Genomic DNA, 19173 nt, shown 5'->3' on the forward strand with positions numbered 1-19173 from the left:
ACTTGTCTCTGAAATGCTTCAACAAGTTCTGCAGCATTCGGTAGTATCTTTTTGGAGTCCTTTGTGGCGCGCCTATAACTTATTCGATGCCTGAAATGAAATAAGCATGTCTATAACACGGACCGAAAGTGAATGGTACTGTGCCTGCGTTCTTCGATAGAAATGGGACGATCCCTCTGTAAAAGTTCCATATCTCCATCTGGCAACTCCCCGATCCACTGACGAAATTCCCTCGTTGCTTGTCCTGTGAGATCTTGCCCAGCTACGGGAAAACCCAGCGTCCTTCTATTTCGATACCAGTCTGCTAGAGAATCTTCCACCTCGGGCCAGAAACCTTTAAGCACAAACAATGGCCTAATTATCAGCTGTATACAATCATATGACTTTTCTGTGAACAAGCAAATAGTTTATGCTTAAAGAGATCAAAATCTTTATTTAGACTGGCTGAACGTTGTAAAAATAACTAAATAGGTGATTACATCTTATGCAGTTCATTGACTGGAGTCAGTAATGTTATGCACGATATGCAATGTTACCTGGATGCCAGCTCACGACCCGGGGAACTCGAAACTGCTAAATTTTAAGAATGGAAGCTTATTTCCACCTTAGGTTTTAACCGGGCCGTTCAAAACTCCCCATTTTTACAAGCGTTTCGCGATAGGTTTCCTTTAGCCTGTGGAAATCGATTGCTTACCGTTGCCAAGTTGCCGGTATCTTCTCATTCGTCGTCGTCGTTGTTGACCCTCTACAAACTCAGTTCTAATGTCATCTTCGTTTCTCATCCAGTCCCGAAATGTCGGCGCCCGAATATTTCGGAATCTTGCAAAATGAGTTGGTGTCTGCCCATGTTCCAGCCCTTCTAAATGAGCTAACCAATATTCGTCCAAATAATCGATTTTTTGCTGTAAGGAGTATGCCTGAAGCCGTCGCCTTGGCGGTCCCCCAGCCTCGTCCATCGCCGTATTTGAACAGCATGAGGAAAGAACCAAAATAATCCAAAAGCATATCATTCGTCTTCGTTTGGAAAACAAATTTTGCAGTGTGGGCCTTGATCAGGCGCGTGTCATGCCCTAGACATTTCTAGGCCTTACATCATTCGATTGATTGAGGGGCTGATTGAAGGCCTACAAAATACCACCATTCGTACAGGTAATACAAGCTGTTCCATCTATTATTTTGCTACCCCTACTATATTACGGTATTATCAGAACTTAGAAAATTTTATGACATGGACTTGCGTCGAGGTAAGTTGGATTCTCCCGTATGTTCCGGAAACCACTGATAGTCAATTTACGCTACTTGACCCCTGTCACCTTGAAAAGTAGGTCAAATCAATGAAATGGTCCAGGGACCATGTGCTCACCTGTGTCAAAGGGGAGGCTATGGAGTCAGTGATTCTGACATTGGTAAAGCTGTATATATCATTTTATGGTCAGACCAGCAATTGTCAATGATCCCTGTATGGTGCACATGATGTGCATTTGTAAATACAAGGTCTAATTTGGTGTGGTAATCAGTTGTTTCTTCATTGACTGTTTGCTTCATGTTATATTCCTGAAGAAACAATTTTTCAAGTTTAGCATTGAAATTTTCACCATCGCATATTTTCATTGTTGACCTTTGGCCCCCTATTGGCCAAACCATAAATCGTATGACGCCACGATTCAGTCTCTGAGTAAAGGTCACCCAAGGGTATATATGTACCAAGTTTGAGTTCAATAGCCTCAGCGGTTACAAAACGTGCCACCATTGACTAACAGCGGTGCCGTCGGCGAACTTTGACCCATCTTACCTTGAAAATTAGGTCAAATCAAAAACCCGGAGGATATGTGATGTCCCATTAGTAGAAGTACCTACCATATTTTTTTCAAATTTTTCTGACCACTAATAAGGGAGAAAACGCGTTTCTTCATTTTTTACCTTTGGCCCCCTGGTGGCCAAACCGTGAAACATATGAGACCGCGTTTGGGTCTCTGAGTAGTGGTCACCAAGGGGTACATGTGTACTAAGTTTCAGTTCAGTGGCTTTAGCGGTAACAAAACGTGCCACCCATGTCTAACGACGACGGACGACGACAGACGCTGCGTGATGGTAAAGGCTCACAGGTGAGCCAAAAACCCGGGTATTATGTGATGTAGTCTCATGAGTACTGTCCTCAGTAAAAAATATCATGATTCAAGCTAGCATAATTCATGAGATATAGCCAAAAGTAGTTTTTGCGCATAAAGCCAAGTGTAGGTCGAAAACCGTCAAAACTGCCAAAAGGCACAATGGTACCATAACACTTCAAACCACCAAGAGATGAAATGCCCAGCATTTATGGTTACGGATATATGCTCCGGAAACCACTGATGGTCAATTTACGCTTCTTGACCCCTGTGACCTTGAAATGTAGGTCAAATCAAAAACCCAGGTATTATGTGATGTAGTCTCATGAGTACTGTCCTCAGTAAAAATATCATGATTCTAGCTGGCATAATTCATGAGATATAGCCAAAAGTAGTTTTTTGCATGAAGCGCCCCCTGGGGCCAAGTGTAGGTCGAAAATCGTCAAAACTGCCAAAAGGCACAATGGTACCATAAGACCTTCAAACCACCCAGAGATGAAATGCCCAGCATTTATGGTTACGGATATATGTTCCGGAAACCACTGATGGTCAATTTACGCTACTTGACCCCTGTGACCTTGAAAAGTAGGTCAAATCAAAAACCCGGGTATTATGTGATGTAGTCTCATGAGTACTGTCCTCAGTTAAAATATCATGATTCAAGCTAGCATAATTCATGAGATATAGCCAAAAGTAGTTTTTTGCATAAAGCGCCCCCTGGGGCCAAGTGTAGGTCGAAAACCGTCAAAACAGCCAAAAGGCACAATGGTACCATAAGACCTTCAAACCACCCAGAGATGAAATGCCCAGCATTTATGGTTACAGATATATGCTCCGGAAACCACTGATGGTCAATTTACGCTACTTGACCCCTGTGACCTTAAAAGTATGTCAAATCAAAAACCCGGGTATTATGTGATGTAGTCTCATGAGTACTGTCCTCAGTAAAAATATCATGATTCTAGCTAGCATAATTCATGAGATATAGCCAAAAGTAGTTTTTTGCATGAAGCGCCCCCTGGGGCCAAGTGTAGGTCGAAAACCGTCAAAACTGCCAAAAGGCACAACGGTACCATAAGACCTTCAAACCACCAAGAGATGAAATGCCCAGCATTTATGGTTACGGATATATGTTCCGGAAACCACTGATGGTCAATTTACGCTACTTGACCCCTGTGACCTTGAAAAGTAGGTCAAATCAAAAACCCGGGTATTTTGTGATGTAGTCTCATGAGTACTGTCCTCAGTTAAAATATCATGATTCAAGCTAGCATAATTCATGAGATATAGCCAAAAGTAGTTTTTCGTATAAAGCGCCCCCTGGGGCCAAGTGTAGGTCGAAAACCGTCAAAACTGCCAAAAGGCACAATGGTACCATAAGACCTTCAAACCACCCAGAGATGAAATGCCCTGCATTTATGGTTACGGATATATGTTCCGGAAACCACTGATGGTCAATTTACGCTACTTGACCCCTGTGACCTTGAAAAGTAGGTCAAATCAAAAACCCGGGTATTATGTGATGTAGTCTCATGAGTACTGTCCTCAGTAAAAATATCATGATTCTAGCTAGCATAATTCATGAGATATAGCCAAAAGTATTTTTTTGCATGAAGCGCCCCCTGGGGCCAAGTGTAGGTCGAAAACTGTAAAAACTGCCAAAAGGCACAATGGTACCATAAGACCTTCAAACCACCCAGAGATGAAATGGCCAGCATTTATGGTTACGGATATATGCTCCGAAAACGAGATCAACGGACAGACGGCCCGACAGACAGACGGACAGACGGCGAACGCCTCGACAATACCCCTCTAGCTTTATGGGCTGAGGGGTAAAAACATGTGAAGACGTCTATTTGAGGCACGACCGCGCACCGAAAAACATGTAAAGCGCCACCCAACGTCTATTCGAGGTACCACCGCTTTTTTGCGGTTTTCACTGCCCATAGGGTTGCTGGGGCCAAAGACCAATCATGAGTGTGTTCTGTTTAATCTCGCGAGAGTGGTTTTGTGCTTTGTATTTTTTTGTCAATTCTTCTACGACCATGATGCCAATTTCCAGGTATTCAAATTTCTACAAGGCAATTTGTATCATATTTGAATATTTTGTTCATCATCCATTTCTCCTCCTCATTAAGATAATGGCATCACTGCAAAGCTCTTTTCAACTAAGAATCCATAAGGTGGACAATACCAAAGAGACAAGTCAATGCGGTAAACAAACTTCTACTCAATAAGCGTTTTCGATTACTGAAGTGCCAGACCGAAGTGAGCAAACCTCGCAGTGGGTTATTTCGGCATAAAATGGCCACCGCATGTGATTTTTGAGAAAAGATGGCAGACGATCCTGTAGATGCCGGCTTTGCGATGTACGCAAATGTGTTTTATTGCATCAGACTGTAGTTTTTTGACAAAAATAGAATGGATGTTGGATAAAATTGATATTAGAATATGAAACATTTGGTCCATAAGCTTAGTGAGTAGTTTTTGTAGTTTTCTATCAGCCGTATTAAAATGTGGTTCCTGCTTCGTAAAAATTCATCACGAATGCTTCCGAAAACACCCGAGGCCAGTTTCGTGAAGCCGGAGTTATCAACAGTGTAGCAATGCGCCACAACCACCGTAACGTCGCCACAACAAGCACAGTAGCCAGCGACGTCAGACCTGTCACTTGAACAACAAGAGGTGTAAGGGCCTGGCGCTCAGCTGAAATAGATAGGTGAAGGCAAGGGCCAAGTGTGTGTTGGAACCCCGTTATTATGAGGCAACGTGAAGCTGTAACGTCTAGCACGCAGAAGTGCTGGTGCGAAAGACCTTCTTGCTAGATCAGTGCGTGCTGAAGCACTGAGTTGACGTCACCCTGCTATTATGACGTAAAGTCATTTCTATTGCCGTTGCAGAAATGGGGTGTGCGATGACGTCAAGAAGTTGTGTGGTGACGTCAAAGAGTGGAGTCCTTGTCTTCATGCAGCGTAGGTGGAACTAATAACATGCACATGGACACAAGGTACATAATTATTACAATGTATTTTGTGAGGTGGGGCCTGGTGCTTTACAATGGTCAAATTAACCAACTGTTGTCTGTACATTGATGAAGTGGATGCAGCCAAATGTTTAGGATGGTCTTTTTTGTATGTGAAGAAAAGAAGATAAAGAATTGGTTAACAAAATTAACTTTATTGGTGCGGCACATATTTGATGCCTTTCGGCAGATATTTAAAGCGCCTTGCGGCAGATATTTGATGCCTTGCGGCAGATATTTGATAACGCTCTCCGGGAATGGAAAGCAGTAAAACGAGTAAGCACACCTTACTCTGAATGTTGGAACAGCAAGTGCTTTCCTGGACATGAAATGTGCCAACGACTCCTCTTGCAATAACCAACAACAGTTAATCTGTAAAAAAAAGAGAAGAGAAATTAACACTGACTGAATAAAAAAGGGTGACATAGACGGGGAAATGTACACCACCGGATACAGTCTGTGCTTGATCAGGCATTTGTCAGATGATATCCTGAACAAGGCATCTATGGAAGCAAATCCAGAAAGAGACTTAACCTTCGAAGGGCACACTTATTACTCAGTGAAAAGTCAGTCTTGTGGGCTGTTTTCAAATTCAAAATAAAAGTGTAACCTCTTTAAATTAGTCTCACAGACTGAACCATAACACTCAACAGCCAACCGTGCCCACATGATGTGAGCCGAGAGCTGGGCTTAAAGATGAGCGAGTGGTGTACTACATTTTGAAAATTGTCTATCGTCTACGACATGTGACAGAACAGGATCTAGTGGACTTAATGATGAGGTCCTATCAAATAAGGTGTCCATCAATTGAATCATGAGGGCCTGTTGAGTTATACTCTAAGCCTGTCCTATAGGGCTAGGCTATCGTTTTTGTCCTTTTTACAGCCTACAGCATGGCCATGCACAGCGCAGTGTACAGACAGTACACGATTGCAAACCAAAAACATGAGCATTGCTGCGTAACGAAACTGCAGTGGAATTCATACTACGATATCATAATGTTATTTATCTACTGTACACATACATTGCCACGTCTTTTACGATATCATAATGTGACTTTGAAAATAATTGTTGTCACGGCCAATGACCAGACAGGGAGAAAACAAACGTAAATGGCGAGATTTGTTGCAAAATAGCCAAGTCAGAGTTGCGATGACACTAAGTGGTGATGATATCGTCAGTTCTATTTATCTCCCAATTGCAATTAGGAGGAGTCAGAGGTGAGATGACACTAAGTGGTGATGATATCGTCAGTTTAATTGTACTGTTCTATTTATCTCCTAATTGCATCACCACACTGTGGCCATTTCTATCACCACTATCACCATACTCTTGACATGGTCCCTATATTGTGGGCAACATTACAGGCAATGTATTTTATACCAGGCGGCCGCGGATCCATACACAAGAAAGGATAGAGCGGGAAGACAAATCCAGGAAGACACAGTAGGCGTGCAGAATGGTGCAAATGCCAGACTGAATTACATTCGGGGGTTACATCCAACACCAAGTTGTATAGCACACATGCAATTTTGAGACATACTGACTGAGAAAAAAGACTTAACAAAAATTAGTATAGGGGATTATTTCAGTGTCCCCATATTATTGCAAATACGCATGCCCTATTAGAGCTACAGACGGTCACAATCAATAATTATGCAATACAGACGTCTACATACATCGTTACTATTGATTATTAAGTTTATTATAGTAAGATTTCAAAAGGCCAACAGACCATGACGCCTTAATGATGATGATAATGATGATGATGATAAAATAATGAGAATAATACATCTATAAAATGCTATTAATTACCAATAACTCATAAATGAAGCTGATAGTGATGGGCAAGTTCTGACACAATACCTGCAACCCCTTTCATTTCGCTCAATGGACTGATCCAAATACCGACGACGCTCTCTGCTTTGCACTGCCAAAATTATTTCCCTTGTCATGATATAAAGAATTTGGTCCTGCAATGGATGACCAATGAAATGGCCAGGGCCATTGTGCTCACCTCATGTGGAGGAAAGATGGATAAAGAGCATGGTATTGTGTCATGTAGTGTTAGGTTTGATGTAGGTCCAAGCAATTACAATTTCCCCAAAATGGCCAATTTACAGTACATTCGACCTCTGTGACCTTGAAAAGTAGGTCAAATCAAAGAAGACCCGGGTGACACATTGAATGGTTGTTAGAATTAGATGTACCTATGATTAAGGAATTGAACCCGAGGCGGAGGACCTTGGTTGAGTTACCAAGACACTCGAGGGTGGAGCTAAAATACAGTCCAAACCCTCGCCTGTCGGCTCGGGTTTGGACTGTATTTTAGCTCCACCCTCGAGTGTCTTGGTAACTCAACCAAGGTCCGAAGCCGAGGGTTCAATTTCTATTCTAAAATACCTCAAACTTAAAAAGATAGGCCACGAAATAACTTGAATATGTGCGAATTTGGCAAATTCCATCCATCGCCTGCCCGGAGCGCCGGTAGCGCCGTTGTTTACATTATGTTACGGCAGCCCGTATAGGAAGTTCGGATCGGCTCGCTCAAGTGAGGCTAAAATCCGCGCAAATGGGCTATTTGGAGCGTTTTTCTCAGCAAATATGTGTAGTGCTCATTAAAAAACTTAGGGTGGTTGATGCTTCCTTGGCTGATTTGTGTTTGAAGCAGTGTTTTGAGAGCCTCAAACTTCTGAAGTGAGCTGTGTGCATGGTTCCACATTTTAGTGCAACCCGAGGGAACTTTGGTAGAGCATCTTGGTTGTGTGTCCAAAACACTCCACTCTCAGAACGAGGCTTATGCATTTTCCATTTAAAAGTTGACTTTACGGTACCAAGGTATTTTAGAATATAAAATTGGTGCCAATCGGGCAAGTCATTACTAGGAATAATGGCATTTTCAAGAATTTGGGATTTGGCCCCCTCCCTGGAGGCCAAACGGCAAATCAGATCGCACCAAACTTCGGTACCTAAGATCACCTTACCAAGGGGTACATGTGTACTTAATTTGTGATCAATAGTCATTGCAGTTAAGAAACGTGCCATAGTTAAGGCCCGACGGCGAATTTACGCCATTTGACCTCTGTGACCTTGACAAGAAGGTCAAATTAAAAACCTGTGTGACATATACTGTATGGTGGTTAGATGTACCCATGATATCAAATTGGTGGCAATCGGGCAAGAAGTTAAGGAATAATCACATTTTTAAGGTTTTTGGATTTTGCCCCCTGGTGGTCAAGTGGTGAATCATATTGGACCAAACTTCGGTCCCTGAGATCACCTGACTAAGGGGTAAATGTGTACCAAATTTGGTATCAATAGTCATTGCAGTTTAGAAACGTGCCATCGTTTCATCCTAACGGCCAATTTACACCATTTGACCTCTGTGACCTTGAAAAGGAGGTCAAATCAAAAACCCGGAGGATATATGATGCACCTTTGCTAGAAGTACCTACCATATTTTTTTCAAAATTTCCCGACTACTATTAAGGGAGATATTGCATATTTTCACTTTTAACGTTTGGCCCCCTGGTGGCCAAACCATGAAACGAATCAAACCGAAACTTGGTCTCCAAGGTGTCATTACATAAGGGTACATGTGTACCAAGTTTCAACTCAATAGCTCTAACAGTTACGAAACGTGCCCTGCTAACGGACGACGGACGACGGACGACGACGACGACGGACGACGGACGACGGACGCCACGGTATGGGATAAGCTCACCTCTGCTAAGAGGTGATCTAATAAAAAGGTAAAAAAAGATCAATTCATGATATATAAGCGATAGTTAACCACATGTAGCGAAACGACCGAACATGTAGCGAAACGACCGAACTATGTAGCGAACTGGCATGTAGCGAAATGGTCGTGTAGCGAAACGACCGGATACCACCACAACAACTCAGGGACCGTAGCCAAAATGGCCGACGGCGAATTCTTCGGTCGCTAGCGCAGTAAATAAACAAGCATCAATTTTACCAACTTTGGGTCATCAAAGTTACAGAACTGTTAGAAATACATCTAAACAACATATATATACAGTTTAAAGTGAATAAAAATCCCGATTCAACCTCCGGGCGCTACCTTTTTTTCTACGCCAGACTCCGGGCCCTACCGGCCGTTATTTAGTGCGACCGCCACCAGAGTGTTTATCAAGATCTTTCGCCGTATTAATTGCGCGTTTTAGGCAGATTAATCAATTATTACATGCATGCATTATATATCACCGATATGATAATTGCGTAGGCTATTTGAAACTAAGTTCAGATATTATTTCGATCTTTGAATTGAATTTAGGCGAGTGATTTTTGACACCCGGTCGACATATCAGGACTTGCAAAATTCACGCAAGATCGCCTGCATCATCGGCACGTTTGAAAACCGAATTTCACAAATTCATCACATACCATATGTATCACCACAAAGTTAACTCTCTAGACTATTTGAAACCAAGTTCAGATACTTATTTTCACAAAAATTCGAAGCTAAGCAAGCGATTTTTCACTGGTAGAGATTCGACGGAAACAAATTTCTCGTTCTAAAATGACATGAGACAAGCACCAACTTTCGCTAATTTGTGCACAAAATTTCCGCAATATTATAAGCCCCCCTTCTTAGGAGGGGCTCTTAAGAAACACGCGTGTGCGGGAGTATAATGATGAGAAATAACGAGAGTAACTATTGTATATCCTACAAACAATTTTTTTTGGTTTTTCAAAATGGCGCTGAATTAACTCCGTTTAGTTTACGATTTCTCCGCGATCTTCCGGAGGTGGTTGCTATCCCATTGGTTGAAATTAATTCAAATCTTCATGGGAATTCGCTACATATGCCTAAGAAATTGGCCAATTATATTAATATTTTTATTAGAGAAATATCCGTCCTAAATAATGACAGAAAAGGGTGGTTTATTTCAATTTTGTGTCGACATGGTTGAGGTCACGTGACATAAACAAAACAATCGCACACACCCATCCAAAAAAGGCACTTTAAGAAAAACAAATACGTTTTTCCTTCTTAAAACCACACTGACGACTGAGCTATTTTGGTCTACTACCCAAATCTGAAGTATCAAAATGAATCACAAACTAGAACTAGCTCCATTTAGCAAAAGGTGCGTAAAAAGTTCGGGTGAGCGACATACTGCACCCTAGCGGCCAATAATTAAAGTACTTTCAGCCGTCTGCTCCGGTCTCGTTAGGGAGTTTTTCCAAAATGTACGCAATGATGACTACCCCATTAACAGGACGTAACATCTATTTTAAAATGCGTTTCCAAAGTGAATGCATGAGGACAACCCATTTGTGTCGTATATCACTGGAAACGCCCGATTCCCGTGAATAAGGACAATCACAATGTATTACATTACCAAAACAAAAATGTGTCGGAAGGAACTATGGATGGTCCCAACATGGGGGGTTTGGGGGGGGGGGGGTTTCCCCTCCATTGTACTGGGTAAAAATGTAACGCTATCATAGGGGGGGTTCGGGGGTGCCCCCCTGACCTAAAGGGGGGCTCACCAAGTCCTTGACTTTACATATTAAAGAACTCATGATAAATTTGAATTAGAAAGACTCTTTTCAGTACCTAAACAAATTTCAGGTACATGGTCATGTTGATTAAAAGAGTATAAACCGATTGAACATGAGAAATTTCACCCACCTTCATTGACATGATTGAAGCAGCGACTACCGCCATTTTTAAATAATGGCATCTCTTCTATTGATCGGCCAATCAGCGGCACTGCTTGCAAAAAGTTGAGCCCGCGCCAAATTTGAAATCGCCAAAATTCAGTCAATGTGCCTGCAGCGCCAACTGGCGGTGAAAACTATATCAATTCCATTAAAAGTAAAAATGAAAAAATATTAAAAAATATTCAGCCACATTTGAAAACAATATTTGCTCTGTGGACCGAGGTAAAAAGGGGAAGAAATCTAAACGCGAAATGACCTCATTCTCTTAATACAGGTCGGATCGCGCTGATTTTTCGTTTCTCAGTTCACCTTGGGCAACTCCTAATTTAGCACCGTCAACGAAGTGGCTAGGCTTCCCGTCCCTAGATGGATGGATGGATGGATGAATGGATTGCAGGACGGACACCATTTGAACAGCTATTCTACTAGCTCCGCTGACTTTGTCAGCTGAGCTAAAAACCATCCGACAATTCACATCGTAACCCCACTGATGAGCCTAATAGATGCAAAATAAATGAGGCGAAACGCTTCTGGAGGTCTATTTAAAAGTATCTATGCTTTAAGGAACTGTACAAAGTGCCGCCTGTTCCCATGTTTTCATACCAAGTTTTTGTAGTTTAACCCTATAACACCTGGAGGCGCCCAATGACGCCCGCCGCCGATCTCACTGGAGGCGCCCGATGACGCCCGAACACCCATATTATTATAAAATTTCGCGCGCTTAGCTACCGATCTTAACACCGATATTCAAATTTCGCGCGCTTAGCTACCGATCTCCCTCAGAGCGCCGCCTAGTATTAATCTATGAAACTGAAGCTTTCAAATACCCGAATGAACAATGGCCGTTGCTGTAGAAGTTTTTGAGATATTTGACGATTAAGTTTTTGTTTCTCTTCAAGCCAGTAAATGCAGGTTGGACATTTGAATTGCTGAAATGGATTGTTTGTTTGATTCCGATTTGGATGTGCCCTATCTAATTTCATCTTCTTTCAAATAAACGGGACTTGTAATACATTATTTGGAAGTTCAACTACGTCATTTTGTGAAAAAATGGACCCACTGCAAGTAAAATTACGTCGGGGCCATGGGGAATAAGCACTTGCACTGGCAGTGGCTCTAGGTGTTATAGGGTTAAGCACACCTGGTCTGGTGTCTGGACAATCTTTTTAAAAATTTTTTTCTTCTACTTTTCTCTTCTACTACCCCAAAGTTAATTGGGCCTGGCACAAGAGCGTTTGGGCTAAATTCATACTATGCATGCACTCCAAGGCATGAGATCCAGTGCTTACTGAAGCGCAGCACTAGAAATTAAATATGCTAAATGTAAACAGTTGGAGGACACGTGACATGATGCACATGAAAGTGACAAGAACTCACCATAATATCCGATGTAATGGCATGTTGTACAAATCTGAGTAAATATGTTCCCATCAGAAAAATGCTTGAACGTTTTTCTGGACTTGAGTATTTTCTGCATGGAGAATTCCTTTGTGCCTGCTGATGAATCTTAAAAGTATAGAATATTATGAATACATTAACGAGTTATAATAGTGCACAAAAATAAAGTCTATTGGGCTGGAGGTGAAACATTTTTATGTAAGTCCTTCCTTATGCAGCAGTCAATCGGAACCCTACGCCCCCCCCCCCCTGGTCAGGCATTCGACACCAATTCAACACTCAGAAAGATTTGGGAGGGTCAGGTTTCGTCATTTTTTCATTTTTTTGACTGAATTTCAGGGTTATTGAAGAGTGTACATGTCACATGGAAATTGGTTGAACAGTTTAGGAGTAATAGGACTTCGTTGGATTTTCAAGATGGCTGCCGGGCGGCCATATTTGTCATGGGATTTGACTTAAAAATTAGGGAATATTGATAAGAGTACATAGATATAAAATCACATGAAGTTTCGTTGCAATCTGATCATTAGTTTCGGAGTAATAGGACTTTGTTTAATTTTTAAAATGGCTGCCTGGTGGCAGAGGGATTTGACAATGGATTTTGGTGGTCGATGGATTTAACTGAAAATCAGGGATGTTGTAGAGAGTACATAGATATACAATCACATGAAATTTGGTTGCAATCCGACATAGTATAAATTTCAAGGTGGCCGCCTGGCGGCTATATTTGAAGTCCGAGCAGGACATATTTTTTGGGTAGAATAAAGGGTCCCTAGATATATGTCCTCACAAGTTTAGAACCTTCTAGCTCAAATAGAAACGAAACGTGCCACCTATCGGTGATTTAGTGAACTTTGACCTCTGTGACCTTGAAAAGTATGTGAAATCAATAACTCGACTGAAATGTCATTAAACCATATTAGATACACTCACCATATAGGAATACATCCTGGTTTAAGAAACATGCTACATGTATAGTATATAGGTCAAACCAAAGTCGGTACGACATGTGATGTATCGTTGCTTGGAGTAACTACCATACAAATATCATCGAAAACAAGTCACTAATTAGCAAGATATTGCACTTTTTCCTTTTTCTAGTTTTGGCCCCTAGTGGCCAAGTCAAGAATCAGATCAGACCGAAATTCGGTGTCTGCAGTTATATGACAAAGGGAGTCATGTGCACCAAATTTCAAGTTCATAGCTTTAACTGAAATTCATTGTCAGAAGTCGCCTGACCTAAGGGGTCATGTGTACAAAGTTTCAAGTTCATAGCCCTAGTGGGTAACCCTTAAACCGCCAGAGGCGGTGATCGTCGAAACAAGGGGTAAACAGCCAGAGGAGACGATCGTCGAAATTGTACTATGCTACTTTAGGTCCATTGTTTTAGGCCAGGGAGCAGCACAGGCTTATCCTGTGTTCTGTGTAGATCGATTGTTTACAACTGTTTCTTGTATGTCGATGAGTAAAAAAATTCTGAACATTCTTATCTCAAAGTTTCGGTAAGTTTGAGGAAAAATGGCTGCAAGGAGTAATAGAAGGATGACAAAAGACGATATTGTGGCTGATCTTGTGGCCCAGTCTGACTCGGAAAATGAGTATTTAGACGATGATTTGAGTGACAGTTATGATTCTATGCCCGGTGTACATAATGTACAGGATGCTACAGGGGGTCCCAATGATGCTGCATCCTCTGATGATGTGGATGGGACTTATGTCCCCCCACCAGTTGATGATGTTACTAGTGAAAGTGAAAGTTCTAGTGACCCAAACAGTGCCTTATATGATTCTGATGATGCTATGCAACAGACCGAGGCCGAGGCCAAGGCAATGCTCAAACGCCACCTCAACCAGTGGCCAATGCAAGAGACGAGTAGTAACTATGGGAATAGCTTATTCTGTTAGTTAGTAACTAGAAAACAGAATAAGCAAACAATAAGCTGACAATAACAAGGTGTTGTGTAAATAGAATTGAACTTTACTCAATAACGATTGGATATTACCATTGTATTTACGTTTTGGACCACAAGGGGTTAATTTTTTTGAATCCTTCTTAAGAACCAAGTTCACAGTTTGAAAGTTTAGGTAAGCACAAACAACTTTTATATACATTGTTTGTTGATATTACTAACATAACTAACTCTAATTTGCAGTTGAATTATACATACCAAATCTATTGTTTTACCTATTGTTAATTCAGCAGTGGGATTTACCTATTTTATGTAAATTCGGCGGTTTAAGGGTTAAGAAACGTGCCACTGTTTTTTAAATAGGATACGACGATGGACAACGAAGACGATGACGACGGACATTGCGGTATTGTATAGACTCACCTAGACGATGAGCCAAACACCAATTTCAAAGATGGCTGCCTGGAGGCCAGAAAGTAGGTCAAAGACAATACCACCAATGAATATTCATAGGTTGGAGGGTCCAGGCCTATCAATTAGACGAGTGCATGTTTTTAACTCTCAAGTACATATCTGGAGAGGTATTGAAAAAATATTTCTGTGGCAATTTTACAGATATAAAGAAATTATTTGATGAAAAAATTAATTTCGAATTTTGCTAATTTGGTAATAGGTTGCGTGTTTTGAGATTTTCTGCCAGTTGGCTGAAAAGAGTTGAAATATCAATGTCTGTCAAATTTGTCGATTATCAAAAAATTTCCGTGTCAACTACCAGTTGACTTTTCACCATTTACTTGCCCGACTGTCCGGAATATCATATAAAAATTTCAGATTCAAAACCCCACGCAGTATTTGATGCGTCGCGGTCAAACATTGACAATTTAACTGCTAAAAGGCTTAAAAAATCAATGGTGGTCTTGCCTCGTCATATCGCGAAAAATAAGTCTGGTCATATTGCCCAATGCTACCGTCGCACCAAGTCTCAGCCATCTAGCCCAAGCGGTGACAAAACGTGCTCCGCTCACGGACGCCACGGTATCATATAAGTTCCACAGAGGTGAGCTAAAAACCAGTGCCTGCCATGAGAAAATCCACGGGCACCATCAGTCACTCCCGCAACCCTTTCCACGGGCACTATTTTTTTCACTCCCGCCAGCTGTCCAGCGGGCGGGCCATGACAGTAAACCGGCGCGATCACGCCCGCGCCCCTGATCACGCCTGCGCCCGCAAACTACTGCCAGGAAACGGGCGCGATCACGCCTGTGGCCGCATGAGACGCCTGTAAACAATTCCAGAGTAAAAAAAATTTCTGGGCAAGTCGCAGGACTAAGTCATGCTGCCCGTCGGGCATGGCAATTTATTACATTATGAACAAGGAATATAGACAAAAAATGAAATGGTCCAGGGACCATGTGCTCACCTGTGTCAAAGGGGAGGCTATGGAGTCAGTGATTCTGACATTGGTAAAGCTGTATATATCATTTTATGGTCAGAACAGCAATTGTCAATGATCCCTATATGGTGCACATGATGTGCATTTGTAAATACAAGGTCTAATTTGGTGTGGTAATCAGTTGTTGACCTTTGGCCCCCTATTGGCCAAACCGTAAATCGTATGACGCCACGATTCAGTCTCTAAGTAAAGGTCACCCAAGGGTATATATGTACCAAATTTGAGTTCAACAGCCTCAGCGGTTACAAAACGTGCCACCATTGACTAACAGCGGTGCCGTCGGCGAACTTTGACCTATCTTACCTTGAAAATTAGGTCAAATCAAAAACCCGGAGGATATGTGATGTCCCATTAGTAGAAGTACCTACCATATTCTCAAAACGCCTACAGTCCACTTTGTAGTGCTTAGTTCCATCCTGATTCGATATGCCATTACCGCGCACTGCAGCAACCGCCAACTGTAGCGAAGTGTACAGCCTGGCGTGTACCCAGCGCTAAACGGCATAAATACCGCGTTGAGTGAGACTCTAAATTTCCGCGAAATGGAACTCTGGATACCGAGAAATGAATCACGATCGTGCTGGGAAACGGCGGGCGTTATCACGCCGCTGATTTTTTATGACGGGCGACACGCGCCCCTCAATGTCCGGCGGGCGTTATGGATAGCGCTCGTGCGGAGTAGTTTACGGGCGTTTGTGGGCGTGATCGCGCCCGTGTCCTGGCATGGACTGTAACAAGAGGCCCAAGGGCCTGGCGCTCAGCTGGATGACCTAATAACATAGGACTGAGGGTATAAAGTAGTAAATATCGGCTTTATACTACTGTTTGAAGGTCAAGAGAACACGCTATACCACTAAAATGTCCAATGCAGAGCTGCCAGCTGGATGAAATATGATTGAACTAATCAGCCATGGTATGTAAATATTACAGGAGGCAACGGAAGATATCCCTAGTTCAGTATGTTGTATCGGTAGCTTTACAGAAAAGAAGTGTCAGAGAGGATGAGACTTCTCCATGGACAACTGTGGTATGTCCAGGCTGGGTTGTACAGCACAAGGATACAAAATGCTGTCTGTAATTGAGAGGTATCCTGATTTAACAGAGGTCAAAATAAATAGAAATTACCAGTTTGGGACTAACACCACTGTCTTTTTTTTTAATAAGGTAGAGATTACAGGAGTCAACAAAATTAATCTTATTGAGAGAAATTGACCTGTCCTGCAGGAGATTGGAATTTACGATACAAAGGGTCGTTTTTCATGACATTGTGCTCTACTGCGTATTCCTAGTCATAGTGAATCGATCTGGAACCAATCTATCCTTGGCGCAGACAGGTTCAAATTGGCTATATCTTGAATAGATTGAATTGCGATGAAAATCTAATGCAATAAAGGAGCAATATCGAAGAGACAAATTAATCAAACCAATTGTCCACAGACTCGGACCCTGAAATGGCACGATGTATGCGTGCATATAAAAGTATATCAATTGGTCCCATAGAGATGATGAGGCAATGTCAATATGCCTTGTTCCTTAGTCAGCAATATGCCCCTTTTTATACGGAGAAGAAGGAGAACTCAGATAGGCCTGCACAAGTCGGCTTCCAAATGGCTCGAACCAACTGTACTATCACTACTATAAATTTAAAATGCGTGCTCCTCCTGCATGTAGCAATGTCTCGGCCAAAAAGGCACTTAGTCGACAGGCAAGCTAGAAGTTCAGCACCGTGAGCAGCTCCTTGGTAAGGCCATGTCAGGTTCCGTGCGCCTCTTCAGATACATCAAGTATTGAAAGCTGTGGTGAGCTGAGCACATAAAAAGACCATGGTCACCTTAATTTGAAAATCCCTTCATAATCAAGGGCTACCTCTGACTAAAACAGCACAATAGACCACCAATTTGACCCCAGCTCCTAACTGCGGGAAAACCAAAGTCCAGCAACCAAAAGTACCAAAAATACATTTTTGTTTACATTTGACCTGCACACATGCGTTTGTTTACAATTTCATTTCCCGCGAAATCTCGAAAATCAGGTGACCTGCAATCGTGGATTGAAAATAACATTAACCTGGGTTCAGCAGGTCAGCAGGTATACCGGCTGCTCCAATCCTCCCCCTACAGCCAGCTGTTCAAAAGGTAATGTTATTCACCCAACAGGGAGTGCAGGTAATTCATGACTCCAGGGTTGTTTTGAGGGCGATATTGTAAGAGTTGGTCTTCAGTATGGGGACCTGAAGGTCCGTGTGAGGCACCTGGGGAGAGAAGACTAGTTGAACGATGGGATCTGACACGGACACTACTATTGATCTCATTATATGAATACCATTTAATTACAAACAAGTGAAAACAGATCATATCATATTCCTTGGCATAAATTAAAATAGGAGTGCGGGAACTGTTGGAATGTAAACTTCATCTGTCTATACTGTCCCTTTAAATACCATCAATTGCACCGTAACGTGCTGCCATCTGTACTAAGGTCATGTATCAAACTCTCCTGTACTGTTTCTATGATTATACTAATAAAGGAGGGTGGAAAAAGATTACGCGCCTTCTCCGAACGTCGTCACACGAAAGAAGTTGTTCTTGTTTTTCTTCTCTCCTACAAAGTTAAGTTTCTCAGTGAAACTAAGTCTCCATATCATGTCGGCCTCAACAGGTTATGGGCCCAGGCCACGTGTACCAGTATTCGATGGAGATGAACAGAAGTTCGAACTGTGGGAGGTGAAATTTATGGGGTATTTGCGGCTCCAGAAACTGTTCAACACGGTGAGTAAAACTGGCGAACTCACGGGCGACGACGCCGTCAAAAATGCAGAAGCATTTGCAGAACTCGTTCAATGTCTTGGTGATCGAAGCCTTTCCCTGGTAATTCGTGATGCCAAGGATGACGGCAGAGGAGCATTGAAAATTCTACGTGAACATTATCTTTCGAAAGGAAAGCCAAAGATCATAACTTTATACACTGAACTGACGAGTCTTGTCAAGTCCAGTACAGAGAGTGTGACGGACTACATATTGAGAGCTGAGACAGCAGCTGCATATCTAAAGAGTGCAGGCGAAACAATCAGTGATAGTCTCCTTGTCGCTATGGTGATCAATTTAGGCTGTTTACGACGGTCATCACCCAAAGAGAAAAGGCCGCCACTTTTCAAGGGTTCAAAGTGGCACTACGCAGTTTTGAAGAAAGTGAGAAAATTTCGACAGAGGAGAAGGACAATGTTATGAAAGTGTCTACTGGTCATGCTGGTAAACCGTCTGTCATGTCGAAGGGTAACCTAAAATGTTACTCCTGTGGGAAATACGGACATAAAGCTGCGGACTGTAAGTCGAAGAAGAAACAGCAGCGCTGGTGCGAAGTTTGTAAAAATGCTTCGCATGATACTAAATACTGTAAGAAAAAGGACTCGCACGAATCGTCTCGGGACTCTGTGTCCAACAAGGAAAAAGGCTCAAACTCGAATAAGGATTCAGTGAAATGTGCAGATGCGACAGAATCCGTGCACATGTTTGTGTTCCGAGTAGGTTTGGATGACGCCGCAAAACCACGGAACAGTCTACTAGTTGATTGTGGGGCAACGGCCCATAT

The 19173-nt window shown here is 42.2% G+C and overlaps 1 protein-coding gene across 5 annotated transcripts in view; it reads right to left on the bottom strand.

Annotated features, from left to right (window-relative positions):
* LOC135494754 (TELO2-interacting protein 1 homolog) overlaps window positions 1–19173 on the bottom strand; it is a 412060-nt gene that overhangs the window by 271656 nt on the left and 121231 nt on the right. For all 5 annotated transcript variants that reach the window (XR_010448433.1, XR_010448431.1, XR_010448432.1 and 2 more), the window contains exon 12: window positions 12202–12330. Coding sequence is in view for 2 of the 5 variants with exons in the window: in XM_064783023.1 (XP_064639093.1) it covers window positions 12202–12330 (129 nt within the window). In the remaining 3 variants the exon portion in view is untranslated. The remainder of the gene's footprint in view (window positions 1–12201; window positions 12331–19173) is intronic.

This window comes from Lineus longissimus, chromosome 10 (assembly GCF_910592395.1).
Source record: "Lineus longissimus chromosome 10, tnLinLong1.2, whole genome shotgun sequence".
In the NCBI taxonomy this organism is placed as follows: domain Eukaryota; kingdom Metazoa; phylum Nemertea; class Pilidiophora; order Heteronemertea; family Lineidae; genus Lineus; species Lineus longissimus.